We start from the raw sequence: 12,835 nt of genomic DNA, 5'->3' as shown, positions 1-12,835 counted from the left end.
TGCTTACTAAAGCACAATCTCTGATTCCTTTATGTATCTGAAGAGATTCTTCTATTTTTTCCTATGGTTATTGCTTCTCCCCTTTTTGCTTCGTGCTCTGGGAGCTTTTATTATTCATAGCAGAGGCCTCTATTATAGACCTCTCATGTCTGCTGCCTTCATTTACATTTTCTGTATTTTTTTTAGAAATTCCTCTGAATTCTATAAACGTGTGTCTATCCTCTATGTTGCTGATTCAGTAGTCTGTTCTATTGCATCTTTTTTTTTATTGCTTCAAAGTTATTTTGGCTAATGTTTTGATTTTAAACAGGGTGTTCTTATTTAATAAATAAAATATTTTCTTTTCTAATTTAGAATATTGTGAGTTTTCTAAGGTTTTTTGTTGCCTTTAATCTGTTTCAACAGACTCACATTTATGTTTCATTTTTCTAATGACACAGAATATTTTCATAGGTTTTTTTTTTGGTCTGTTTTGTTTGTCTTAGTCATGAAATAATATTTGCCGATATTTATTATTGCTGACTGGGAGCCCTAGGTATTAAAACTCACCCTTAACATCTTGTTCGAGTATAGAGAAAACCCACATGGACCTAACTAAATCTGAAAGACTGGCAGGATAAAGATGCCATTCGCAGCTTCTTCCCCAGTACCTGGGTGGCAAGAGGTACCTCATCAAAGACTAGAGTCTGAGGGCATCCCTGTCCTGGGAAAGATCATAAAGTAACTATGGGGCTGAGACAAAGCTCTATGAGAATAGAGAAGAGGCTTTCTATGCTGTTCAGTGAAAAAGAAAGACGGGACCTAGAAAATAACAGCAGAAGGAACATCAGGGCACTGTAGTTTTCATCATTTGACTGGACAGAGAACGTCAGGGAATGAACTGCATTGTGCCCAAGCGTGTGTTTTGTGGTTACTGCTAAAGATTCAGTTGTTTTCAGGTGGCATTTTAAGGGAATTGTGGAGAAGCAGTGGTTGTTGTAATTGTTCCACTTTCCAGAATTATCTCTCTTATGGTTTTCAGAAGAGCAGAAAAGGTTAGCTATTTATTAATTTAATCTAAATTTATTTACTTATTAATTTCCTATGGGGGCAGTGCCTATAGAGCTGGTATTTTTCTTCATTAACATCAGTAGGGAATTTTCAACTTTCAGTAACAATTTTTTAGCATCCCTTCTTAGGAAAAAAAATGTTTTCCAGAAGCAAGAGTCTTAATATCATCATTATTAATGGCTACTGTATTAGTTTCCTATACAGATTACCACAAACATTGCATCTTAAAACAGCACACATTTATTATCTTAGTTTAGGAGTCAGAAATCTAAAATAGGTCAGCAGAATTGTGCTCTTTCTGGAGGCTCTGAGAGAGAATCTGTTCCTGGGCTTTTCTAGCCTCTAGAGGCTGCCTACATTTCTTCTTCTCTTCCTCCATCTTCAAAGCCAGCTGTGTATCATCTTCTCTCCCTCCTGCCTTCCTCTTCTAAGGACGCTTGTGATAAATTGTGCCTACCTAGACAATCTAGAATAATCTCCCATCTTGAGATCCTTAATTTAATCACACCTGCAAGGTCCCTTTCGAATGTAAGGTAATATATTCACAGGTTCTAGGTATTAGGACGTGGACATCTTGGAGAGAGGCATTATTATGCCTACCACAGTTACCATTTATAAAATGTCTCCTCTGTGACAGGTACTATACCAGAAGCAAGTCATGTAATTTCATTATTCCTTATACAACTATGTGGTTGTTTTACTGATGAGAAAATGAAGACTGAGAGAAGTTCAGACAATCTCCCTTCTAAATTTCAGGCCAGTCTATCCAACTGTCTACCTGACACCTCAAGTTGGATGTCAAACCTTAACATGTCCAAAACTAAGGTCTTGTGATTCCTCCCTACAACCTGCTCTACCAGCAGAATTCCCCTTTTCTCAGTAACGGTGCCATGCTTCCAGCTGCTGAGGCCATTAGAATCATCATTTTCTCTCCCCTTTCCCTCACCTCTCACATTCGGTCTGTCACAAAATACTGTTGGCTCAAAATATATCCAGAATTTGACCATGTCTCACCATTTACATTGTTACCACTCAGGTCTAACCTCCCGTCATGGCTCTCTTGGATTATTAAAGCAGGCTTCTAATCAGTCTTCCTATTTCTGGCCTTACTCCAATTAATATATTTTCAGTAGCCAGGGTGATCTTTTAAAAAACATAAGTGACAGCATGTTTGTTAGTTTTCTGCTCAAAACACTCTAACGCCTTTCTACCTCATTCAGAAGAAAAGCCAAAGTTCTCTCTATAATCTTCAAGTCCCTACCTGATGTGACTTCACCCCCTACTACTCTTCCCCTTACTCACCTTACTCTAGCTTCATTGACCTTCTTGCTGTTCTTTGAAATTTCCAAGTATGCCCCTACCTCAGGGCTTGGTATTTGCTATTTTCTCTGTGTGGAATATCTTCCTCCAGATATTGGCATAACAAGCTTCCTCCATCCTTCAGGTATTCACTCACATTCATTTTGTAGGAAAGCCTTTCCCAACTATCCTACCTAAAATATTACCCAACCCCCAGCCCTATCATTTTACATTTCCCCTTTCTGCTTTATGTTTTCTCCTTAGCACTGATCTCCATCTAACCTACCATGTATACTACTTACATAATAGGTAGGCATGGAGTTTAAGAAGAGTATACAGTGTGGTAGCTGGTCTACAAAGTGACCTGCCATGTGTTTGACCTCTAGGTATTCAAGTTCCCCTCCCAAGTTGGATAGGGAAGACTTGTATAATCAATAGAATAGTTCAGAAAAGATGGCACATGACTCCAAAGCTAGGTCATAAAAGACATTGCAGTCTTTGCCTTGCTCTCTCTTGGATCACTCACTCCAGAGGAAGCCAGCTTCCATGCTGTGAGGATATGCAGGTAGCTCTAGAGAGAGGTCCATGTGGAGAAGAAATGAAGCCTCCTGCCAACAGTCAGCAGCAGCCATCCATGTGAGTGCGCCATCTTGGAAATAGATCTTGGAAGTAGATCCTCCATCCCCAGTCAAGTTTTCAGATGACTATGGCCCCAGTCAGTATCTTGACTGCAACTTCATGAGACACCTTGAGCTAGAACCCAACTAAGCTGTTCCCAAATTCCTGACCCACAGAAACAAGGGAAGAAAAACACTGCCAATCAAACCACAACTCACAATGAATGTAAGAGGCGTCCTGATTTCAAAGATGTGGAAAACACTGTGCATTTTTGAATTGATCATTATTGTTATTGTTGTTGTTTTCTGTATATAATATCCGTAAGGGCAGGAGTTTTTGTAGGTTTGATTTACCTCTATAGTCCCACTGCCTACAACAGGGCCCAGCGCACGAGAAAAAATTAAACAGCTGCTGCATGAGTGAATAAAACTTAATTTGTACACAAGGCATATTGTTTATATGTGGTACAGCTGGGATTCAAGCTCAGGTCTTTGATTCTAAAGATTGTGCTCTTTTTATTGCCCATTCTTTGGGATATAGTCTATTACCAAGATCCTCATCTTATTTTTACTCAATCCTCCTCTTTCACTGAAGTCAGATATGGGAATAATAACATATAGCTAACACTTTTTACCACGTCTAGGACTGTTCTAAGCACACTGTATGCATTAAGGTGTCTAATCTTCACCACACCACCATATGGTAGGTGCTATTGTCATAAACATTTATGAGGAAACTAAGGCACAGAGAGGTAAAGTGTCTGGCCCAAGGCCTCATTAGTTCCACCTGTTTGGAGTACATATGTATGTTCTTTCATCCAACCTCACTTTGACTGGCAATATCTTTCTATGTCTTATCATATTTGGTAAATTCAGGGTCTCTAGATGATTTCTAGTGTTGCATTGTTCACATTCCCTGTTGAAAGAGAAAACTTCTATTTGAAGCTAACACCTTATCACCTGGGAAATGAAAAATGCAGTCATTTCCAAACTAAAATTTGAAATCTTTCCTTGGAAATTCTGGTTTTAATTCTTGTTTATATTATAATTTCTAAATTATATCTGAATATAATGCACCCTATGTGAAACCAGTGTCTATGAGTAGACACTTAAATGTGATTAGGGCTTTGTATATACTTTCATTTAGAAAGCACTCACATTTGCTCTTCATGGTAACTTTTGAGAAGCTCTCAGAAAAGGCATTCTTTACATTTAAAGATGAGAAAATTGACATCAAAGAAGTTAAAGTATCCTCTTAAAATTACATGGGTAGGGAATGGTCAAGCCAGAATGTTTCTAAATCCTAGTCCAGTTCCTCACATTGAACTAGACAGACATTGGCAGGGTTAGTACTGACCTGAGGTAATTAAGTCAAGTGCAGCAGGAACTCCAATAAGTCTGGGGAGAAGCTGGGTTCCTCTTGCACCAGGAAGGATTCCTAGTGTGACCTCTGGGAAGCCAACTTGAGCCTATCGAAGATTGAAGGCATAAAGGTCATTAGAATGAGATGATATATTCAGAGTCAAGGCAAGCATTCCCCTGGGTTTCTCACATCCTCAAAAACATTGCTGCATAGAATTCAGTGAGAGTTTCTACAGAGAAAATTAGTGCACACCCTCTCCTTTAATTAATAGCATAAATAGAGCTGTGCCATCCCTAAGTCTTCATGTTGAAACACATCCCCAGCTTCTTACACAATTCTTCCCTGACTCTATTATTCACAGAATGGAAAAAAATAGTTGCTAATAATATATGTGGAATATATAAAGAACTTTTATAACTCAATAATAAAAAGACAAATGATCCAATTCAAATGGGCAAAGCATCTGAATAGACATTACTCCAAAAAGATACAAATGGCCAATAAGCACATGAAAAGATGCTCAATATCATTAGCCATCAGGGAAATGCAAATCAAAACTACAAGGTACCACTTCATGCCCACTATGATGGCTATAATAAAAAAGACATACAATAACAAGTTTTAGAGAGTATGTGGAGCATACAAAACCCTCACACATTGCTGGTGGGAACGTAAAATGATGCAGTCACTTGGGAAAACAATTTGGCAGTTTCTCAAAGGTTAACCATAGAGTTACCATACGACCCAGCAATTCCACTCCTCTACATATACCCAAAAGAAATGAAAACATGCCCACAAAAAACACTTGTGCAAAAATTTTCATAGCATCATTGTTCATAAATCCAAGAAAGAAGAAACAATCCAAATGTCCATCAAGTAATGAATGAATAAAGAAAATGTGGTATATCCATAAAAAGAAATATTCAGCCATGGAAAGGAATAAAATACTAATGACATGTTACAACACAAGTGAACCTTGAAAACAATGCTAAGTGGAAAAAACCAGACACAAAAGACAACATATTGTATGTTTTCATTTACATGAAGTGTCTAGAATAGGCAAATCCATACAGACAGAAAGTAGATTAGTAATTGCTAGGACTGGGGGAGAGGGAAATGATGGTTTACTCCTAAAAGGTGTGAAGTTTCTTTTGAGGGTGATGAAATATCCTAAAATCAACTGTGGTAATGATTGCATAACTCTGTGAATATACTAATATACCGCTGGACTGTACACTTTAAATGAGTGAATTATATGGTATATGAATTATATCTCAATGAAACTATTATAAAAAGAGAAAGAAAGAAAGAAAGGGAGGAAGAAAGGAAGCAAGGAAGAAAGGAAGGGAGGAAGAAAGTCAGGCAGCAACCTCAGTCCAGATGAGAGGGTGAGATTGAGACCTTAATCACATGTCTCTCTTGGCCTTAAAAGTGGCCAAAGCTCTGTTAGGCATTTTCCAGGTATAAGGATGGGAGGAGGAGGGTACTTAAATACAGACTGCCATTTGCCCAAACTGTGATGCCAACAGCTCCAAAATACCTGGAATGTTTGATCCTCTCTCACATGAGGCTTTCCTAGCAGTTGATCACCATTTTTCCCACCAGTGGTCATCCCTATCCCCTGACTTACTATTGCTTATAACTTAGATCTGCACTCAGTGTGCAGAAGGTCATGGTATTAGGAACACAGAAAAAGGAACACTTAGGATATGTGTCTTTATTTATAAGTTTTATAAAAAATTAAAACAACATAGGGAAATGGTTAAATAAATTATGATAAATCTATAAGATGAAAAATTATGCAACCATTTAAAATGATATTTTTAAGGAATATTTCCAATAAGATTGACAGCAAATTTCTCATCAGAAACCATGGAGAGGGCTTCCCTTGTGGCACAGTGGTTAAGAATCCACCTGTCAATGCAGGGGACTTGGGTTCGAAGCCTGGTCTGGGAAGATCCCACATGCCACGGAGCAACAAAGCCCATGTGCCATAACTACTGAGTCTGCACTCTAGAGCCCGCTAGCCACGACTACTGAGCCCACATGCCACAGCTACTGAACCCAATGCACCTAGAGCCCGTGCTCTGCAACAAGAGAAGCCACCACAATAAGAAGCCTGCGCACCGCAAGGAAGAGTAGACCCCACTCACCACAACTAGATGAAGCCCACACGCAGCAACAAAGACCCAACACAGCCAAAAATAAATAAATAAATAAATAAATAAATAAATGAATAAATAAAAAGAAACCAGGGAGACCAGTGCCAGTGGAATGACACGTTCAAAGTACTGAAAGAAAAGTACTGTCAACCAAGAATTCTACATCCAGCAAAACTAGTCTTTAAAAATGAAGGCAAATTGGGACTTCCCTGGTGGCACAGTTGTTAAGAATCTGCCTGCCAATGCAGGGGACACAGGTTCGAGCCCTGGTCCGGGAAGATTCCCACATGCCGTGGAGCAATTAAGCCCGTGCACCACAGCTACTGAGCCCATGCGCCACAACTACTGGAGCCCAAGTGCCTAGAGCCTGTGCTTCACAAGAGAAGCCACCACAATGAGAAGACTGCGCACCACAGTGAAGAGTAGCCCCCGCTCACTGCAACTAGAGAAAGCCCACATGCAGCAACAGAGACCCAACACAGCCCAAAATTAAAAAATAAATAAAAATTTATTTTAAAAAATGAAGGCAAATTAAGACATTTTCAGATAAATAAAAATTGAATTTGTTGCTAGCAGATCTGCCCTACAAGAAATCCTTCAGGATGAAATGAAAAGACACTAGACAGTAACTCACATCCACATGAAGGAATAAAGAACACTGTTAAAGGGTAACTACACAGGTAAATATAAAAGACAGTATTAATGTAATTTTTTGTTTGCAATTCCTCTTTTTCCTTACCTGATTTAAAAGACCACTACATTAAGCAATAATTATATATTTATGTTGATGGGCATACAATGTATAATGATATAATTTGTGACAATAACAGCATAAAGGTGGTGTGTAACAGAACTATATGGGAGCAAATTTTTTACATACTGTTGAAATTAAGTTGGTATTAATCTGAACTAGCTTATCAGAAATTAAGATGTTAATCCCCAGGGCAACCATCACTAAGAAAATAACTCAAAAATATACAGTGAAAGAAACAATAAGAGAATTAAAAGGGTACTAGAACTTATCCATTTAATACAAACAAAAGCATTAATGGAGGAACTGAGGAATGAAAAAATATAAGACGTAGAAAACAAATAGCAAAATGGCAAAAGTCCTTCCTTATCAGTAATTATGTTAAATGTAAATGGTAGAGATTGGTAGAATGGATAAAGAATATTTAATAATAATTTAGATACAGTATTAGTATAAAAATAGAGTACAAGTGAAATACAATAAAATTCCAAATGTATTTTTTTTTTAAAAAAAAGATTGCAAAGAAAAAAAATTACACAGGAAAAAGACAAGGAAGAAAAAAATAAAATGTCAATAGTGGTTATTTCTGAACTGTGAGTTTATGGTGACTTCAGTTTTACATCTTTGTACTTTCCTGTATTTTATAGTCTATTACAATGATGAATATTATCTTTATTATTAGAAAAATGTATTACTTATAAAAATATTACTGTTATAAGACTGGTATCACAAACCTCAATCTACATGTCTAATAACCCAAATTAAATCTATTTCCAGAAATACATGGATTTACTAGTTGTGCACAGTTTCCAATAGGAACTTGTCTTCTTAGGTACTAAAAATTATGAGACCACAAAACTGAAATGTTTGAGATAGGAAACAAAAATTTAAATAAGTATGTACACTCAGGGGTGATAGTCAAAATATTAATACCTCATACTGCATGAGCATGGCTCAGTGAAATCTGATGTGGGCCATAGTACTAGAGCAAGGTCCTGGGTGTCCTGTACAGGAGTTCCCCTTTAGCTAGTGGGTAATGGGAAGGTCCAAAGGCTAGGGTTAGGGGAAGTGATGGGACAGTCACAGGCTCAGGATAGGAACTCTTTATCAACTAGAATGGACATATTTCAACATTTCAACAAAGAGTAACACTGTACTTGTATGTAACAGCTGAACACCAGTGCTAGAAAAACCTAAGAGTTGTGAACCAGTAAGCTAACCATTCAAAATGATCACCTCTGATGCTTATGACTACATTTAGAGCTTGCTCTAAAGAAAAGCTCCCTACATCAAATCCCATATGGATCCCCTCTGTTACCTCTGCATGGGCAATCCTATAGTGACAGCCCAGGGCCAGCTCCAGTCCCCCTCCTAAAGCCACCCTTTGGATAGCTGCCACCACAGGCTTCTTGTTTCTCTGTACTTCATCTACTACACTTCCCAATGTCAAGTCAAAGGTCTTATCAGCACTGAAGCCACGGATATCAGCACCTAAGAACACAAAGACAAGGAAAAAAGAGAGTTGAAGAAGACTTGGGCTTTGCTATAGAACGATAAGTTACCAGATTACACTTAAGGAATCTCAGACCTCTTTGGACCCATGAAACTGTTTATCCTTTGGTTGCAGACACAGTAAAGGAACAAGTAGCCTGGGAAATGTAGAAAGATATGAGAGAAAATCCTCAAATCTTTATCAGAAGTCCTGTAATCTAAAATCTGTCTTTCCATATGATAGTAGTAACTCTACTTTTAGAAAAATTTGAAAGCTCAGAAAAGGGAAGCAAAGATTCTAAGATTGAGTCAGCCATTCCAATTTTTTGCATGATACTGCTCACCAACTCTATTCACAGCAATTTAGACCCATATCTTTGTTAAGGGCATCAGTCATTACAATATAAAACCTCAGGGTAAAATGAAGACATATTTGTGAGTTATATGTTAATCAATCAGCTTAGAATTACATTTCTGTGATAGACTTTTTTGTGATCAATAAAAGTAACAACATTTACTGCTTTTCCTAATTATAAAAATAATATGCATTATAGAAATTTTGAAAAATACACAAAATTATAAAGGACAAAAATATTACTCCAAATATCACCACACAGAGATAACAATGTAATATTTTGGTGAATTTTTAGTTTTTTCCCAATGCATATATGTAAATTGCTTTGCGACCTTGAGTAAGTTATTTAACCATTTTGTTTCAATACCTATCTTAAATGACTGATGTGACAATTAAATGAATGTTTACTATAATATATATTTTTAACAATATTGAGAACATTCTGTAAAGTCATTTTTTATATTTTCCTTTTTTCACATAACATTATACATAGTAGTGAGCTTTTCTCCTATAGCATTATATGTTCTTTGAACATATTAAGCTTGGTACAAGTTAAAAAGTTAAATTACTTATTTCATGTTCAGCCTTTCTTTTTTTTTTTTTTTCCTACCAGCTCCTCAACTAGCATCCATCCAGGGAGTATGCTTTTTTTCTCACCAATCCATCATATTTCACACTCTACTGTTATTATTTATTTTTATTTTTTTAGATTCCTTTTGGTTCTAGAGAAACAAGGTGAACTTCAGTCTGAATGTCATGTCTATTATTCCTGTAACTTTAGGTTAAACTAATTTTTCAAGTAACAGAAGCAATTAACATTTGTTGGATAAATACTATACATAAGGCACTGGGCTAAGTAGTTTCATATATTGTCTCATTTAATTTTCTTAACACCTAAGTTAAATAGTCTATTAACAATTTCCATTTTACAGGTTTAAGTTTAAGGCTTTGAGATGTTAAGTGACTAGTTCAGACATATGATTCTGTAACAGGTTGAATAAGGATTTGAGCTCAGGCAGTTTGACTATACAGCTCACATTCTTAAATGTTATACTACATTCTTCTACTTGCAGCAAAAGGTTAGTATGATCATCCCAATTTTATAGAAACCAAGGCACAGACAAGAGTATAGTGATTTCACTTTTTAACTGTTTAGCTCTGGCACATAGAAATGCAATTAATTTTTGGATACTGATTTTACATCCAGCAAAATTCCTAAATTCTATTATTAATTCTAATAATTTTCTGATAGATTTATTTTTTACAAACAGTCATTTCTTCTGAATAATGATGGTTCTGTTTCTTCCTTCCCAATCCTTATATCTTTTATTTCTTTTTCTAGGCTGGCCAGGGCCTAGAATATAATGTCAAATACAAATGGTGATAGCAGCCAGCCTTTTCTTATTTCTTTCTGAAAAGGAAAGCATTCAATTTACCATTTTGTTTGATGTTTGCTGTAGGTTTTTAAAGATAGATACATTTTGCCTGATGAAGACATTTTCTTTCTATATTTAGTTTACTAAGAATTTTAATCTTTAATGCATGCTAAACGTTACCAAGTGTTTTTTTCTGAATCTCTTGAAATAATCACATGATTTTCCTCCTTTAATCTTTTAATAGGATGAATTACATTGATTTCTCATGTTTAATGAATCTGGTATTTCTGGGATGAAAGTGATATATCATGCTTTTCATATATCGTTAGATTCAGTTTTATTATATACTGTTTCAGAGTTTTATATCTAGGTTTACAAATGAAATTGGCCTTTAATTTTGCTTTTTCATACTGTCTTGACAGGTTTTGTTATCAAGGTTATGCTAGCCTCACAAAATGAGTTGGGAAGTGTACTGGATAGAACGGTGTCCACCCAGAGCCTGTGAATGTGATCTTATTTGGAAATAGGGTCTTTGCAGATATAATCAGGTAAAGAAGAGGTCATACTGGATCAGTGTGGGTCTATATAAGATCAGGGAAATTTGGACACAGAGGATAAAGCCACAGGAAGACAGAGGCAGAGATAGGGATAATGCAGCAACAAGCCAAGGAATGCCAAGGATTGCCAGCAACCACAGAAGCTAGAAGAGGCAAGGAAGGCTTCTTCCCTAGAGTCTTTGGAGAAAGAATGGCCTTGCAGATATCTTGATTTTGAACTTTTAGCCTCTGGAACTCTGAGAGAATAAACTTCTATTGTTTTAAGCCACCCAGTTTGTGCTCACTTGTTATGGCAGCCCCAGGAAACTAATATAGAAAGTGTTCCCTCTTATTTTTATTCTCTGAAATGTTTGTGTAAAATTAGAATGATATTTTCCTTGACTTTTCAGTTAGAGGTTACCAATGAAGTCATCTGGGACTTGAATTTACTTTGTGAGATTTTTGATTACTGACTCAATTTCTTTAATGGTTTTCTGCTTCTTCTTGAATCAATTTTGTAAGCTCTGTTTTTCTACTTGTTCATATTATAATTTTTAATGGCTAGAGCATCTTCAGTGATATCCCTTTTGTCAATGTATTGTTTGTATTGTCTCTTTTTTTCTTGATAAGCCTCTCTGAAGCTTTATCAATTTTATTAGTATTTTCAAAGAACTTTTGATATTATTGTTCTCTTGATTCACATTCGTATTCTATTTTAGTAATTTCCCCTCTATCATTTCCTTCCTTCTACTTCATTTGGATCTATTTTACTGTTTGTTTTGTCAGTTCCTTAATATAAATACCACAATATGTTTCAGTGTTTTTTCTTTTCTGATATGTACCTTTAAGGCCATACATTTCCTGCTAAGCTTTGCTTTAACTGTATCCCTCAAGTTTTATATATTGTTTTTATTATCATTCAGTTAAAATATTTTCTAAATTACATTATGATTTCTGCTTTGACTCAAAGGTTATTAAAAAATGAATTTATTTTCCAAACACATGAGAATCTCTAGTTATATTTTTGTTATTGATTTCTAACTTGATTGCACTGTTGTCAGAGACATTCTAAATGAAATTTATTGAGATAAGCTTTCAAGTCCAGTAGCTGATCAACTTTTGTAAATGTTGCAGATTGGAGAAGAATACATATTTTCCGATTGTTGGGCACATTGTTCTATCTAAGTCCATTAAGTCAAGTCTGACAATCCCTAATGCTTTTCCAGAACAATTATTTTTGCTGCCTCTGAACTCTAACTACGTTCTCTCCTACCTCCTTTTTTACAAAGAAATATCGGTTCTGATTTTTCATAATTCTGATGCCTCACTCCATGCCTCAAAGTCACCATCTTGAGCTCCCAACCTTAAGTTTTCAAACAGTTGAGTAAGCTATTTAATAGCTGGTTAATGTTTGGCCCATTATTTAACTTCTCTTAGGCTTAGCCTTCTCATCTGTAAATGGAAACTGTAGGATTTACTGAGGATTAAAATATAAAGTATGTAAAAATATTACTATTTTCATTGTTAATAAGTAAATAAGCTACACGGTACTGGCACATAGCAGGTAAGCTAAACGGTAATTATTATAATGATTAATGTGTTTATATTTATTCATTGTGATGATTTCAACATCTATTTCTTCTCAGGTTACCACTGACATACATTAAATTCCTCTGGCAAAAAAAAAAAAAAAAAGAAGAAGAAGAAAAATGAAAAAAATTCCTCTGGCTACAGTAAGAATACATGGGCCTTCATATCCATGGGACTTTTGTCAAAGGGTATAATTTGGGAAAAGAAGAAAAGGTGCCACAAATACCAGTGAATAAATCACCATT

At 35.9% G+C, this 12,835-nt stretch overlaps 1 protein-coding gene across 1 annotated transcript in view; it reads right to left on the bottom strand.

The window, feature by feature from the left end:
* The window catches only part of EHHADH (enoyl-CoA hydratase and 3-hydroxyacyl CoA dehydrogenase), a 51,643-nt gene that overhangs the window by 33,292 nt on the left and 5,516 nt on the right, over nucleotides 1-12,835 (bottom strand). Inside the window, exons 3-4 of the mRNA XM_022570450.3 lie at nucleotides 8,561-8,733; nucleotides 4,324-4,435 (exon numbers count right to left, since the gene is read on the bottom strand). Of these exons, the coding sequence (XP_022426158.2) occupies nucleotides 4,324-4,435; nucleotides 8,561-8,733 (285 nt within the window). The remainder of the gene's footprint in view (nucleotides 1-4,323; nucleotides 4,436-8,560; nucleotides 8,734-12,835) is intronic.

Source organism: Delphinapterus leucas, chromosome 4 (genome assembly GCF_059928025.1).
Source record: "Delphinapterus leucas isolate spDelLeu-1000000601 "Yukka" chromosome 4, BTC_Dleu_Yukka2, whole genome shotgun sequence".
In the NCBI taxonomy this organism is placed as follows: domain Eukaryota; kingdom Metazoa; phylum Chordata; class Mammalia; order Artiodactyla; family Monodontidae; genus Delphinapterus; species Delphinapterus leucas.
Note: the sequence above shows the minus strand (reverse complement) of the source record. Positions and strands in the feature narration are given on the sequence as shown.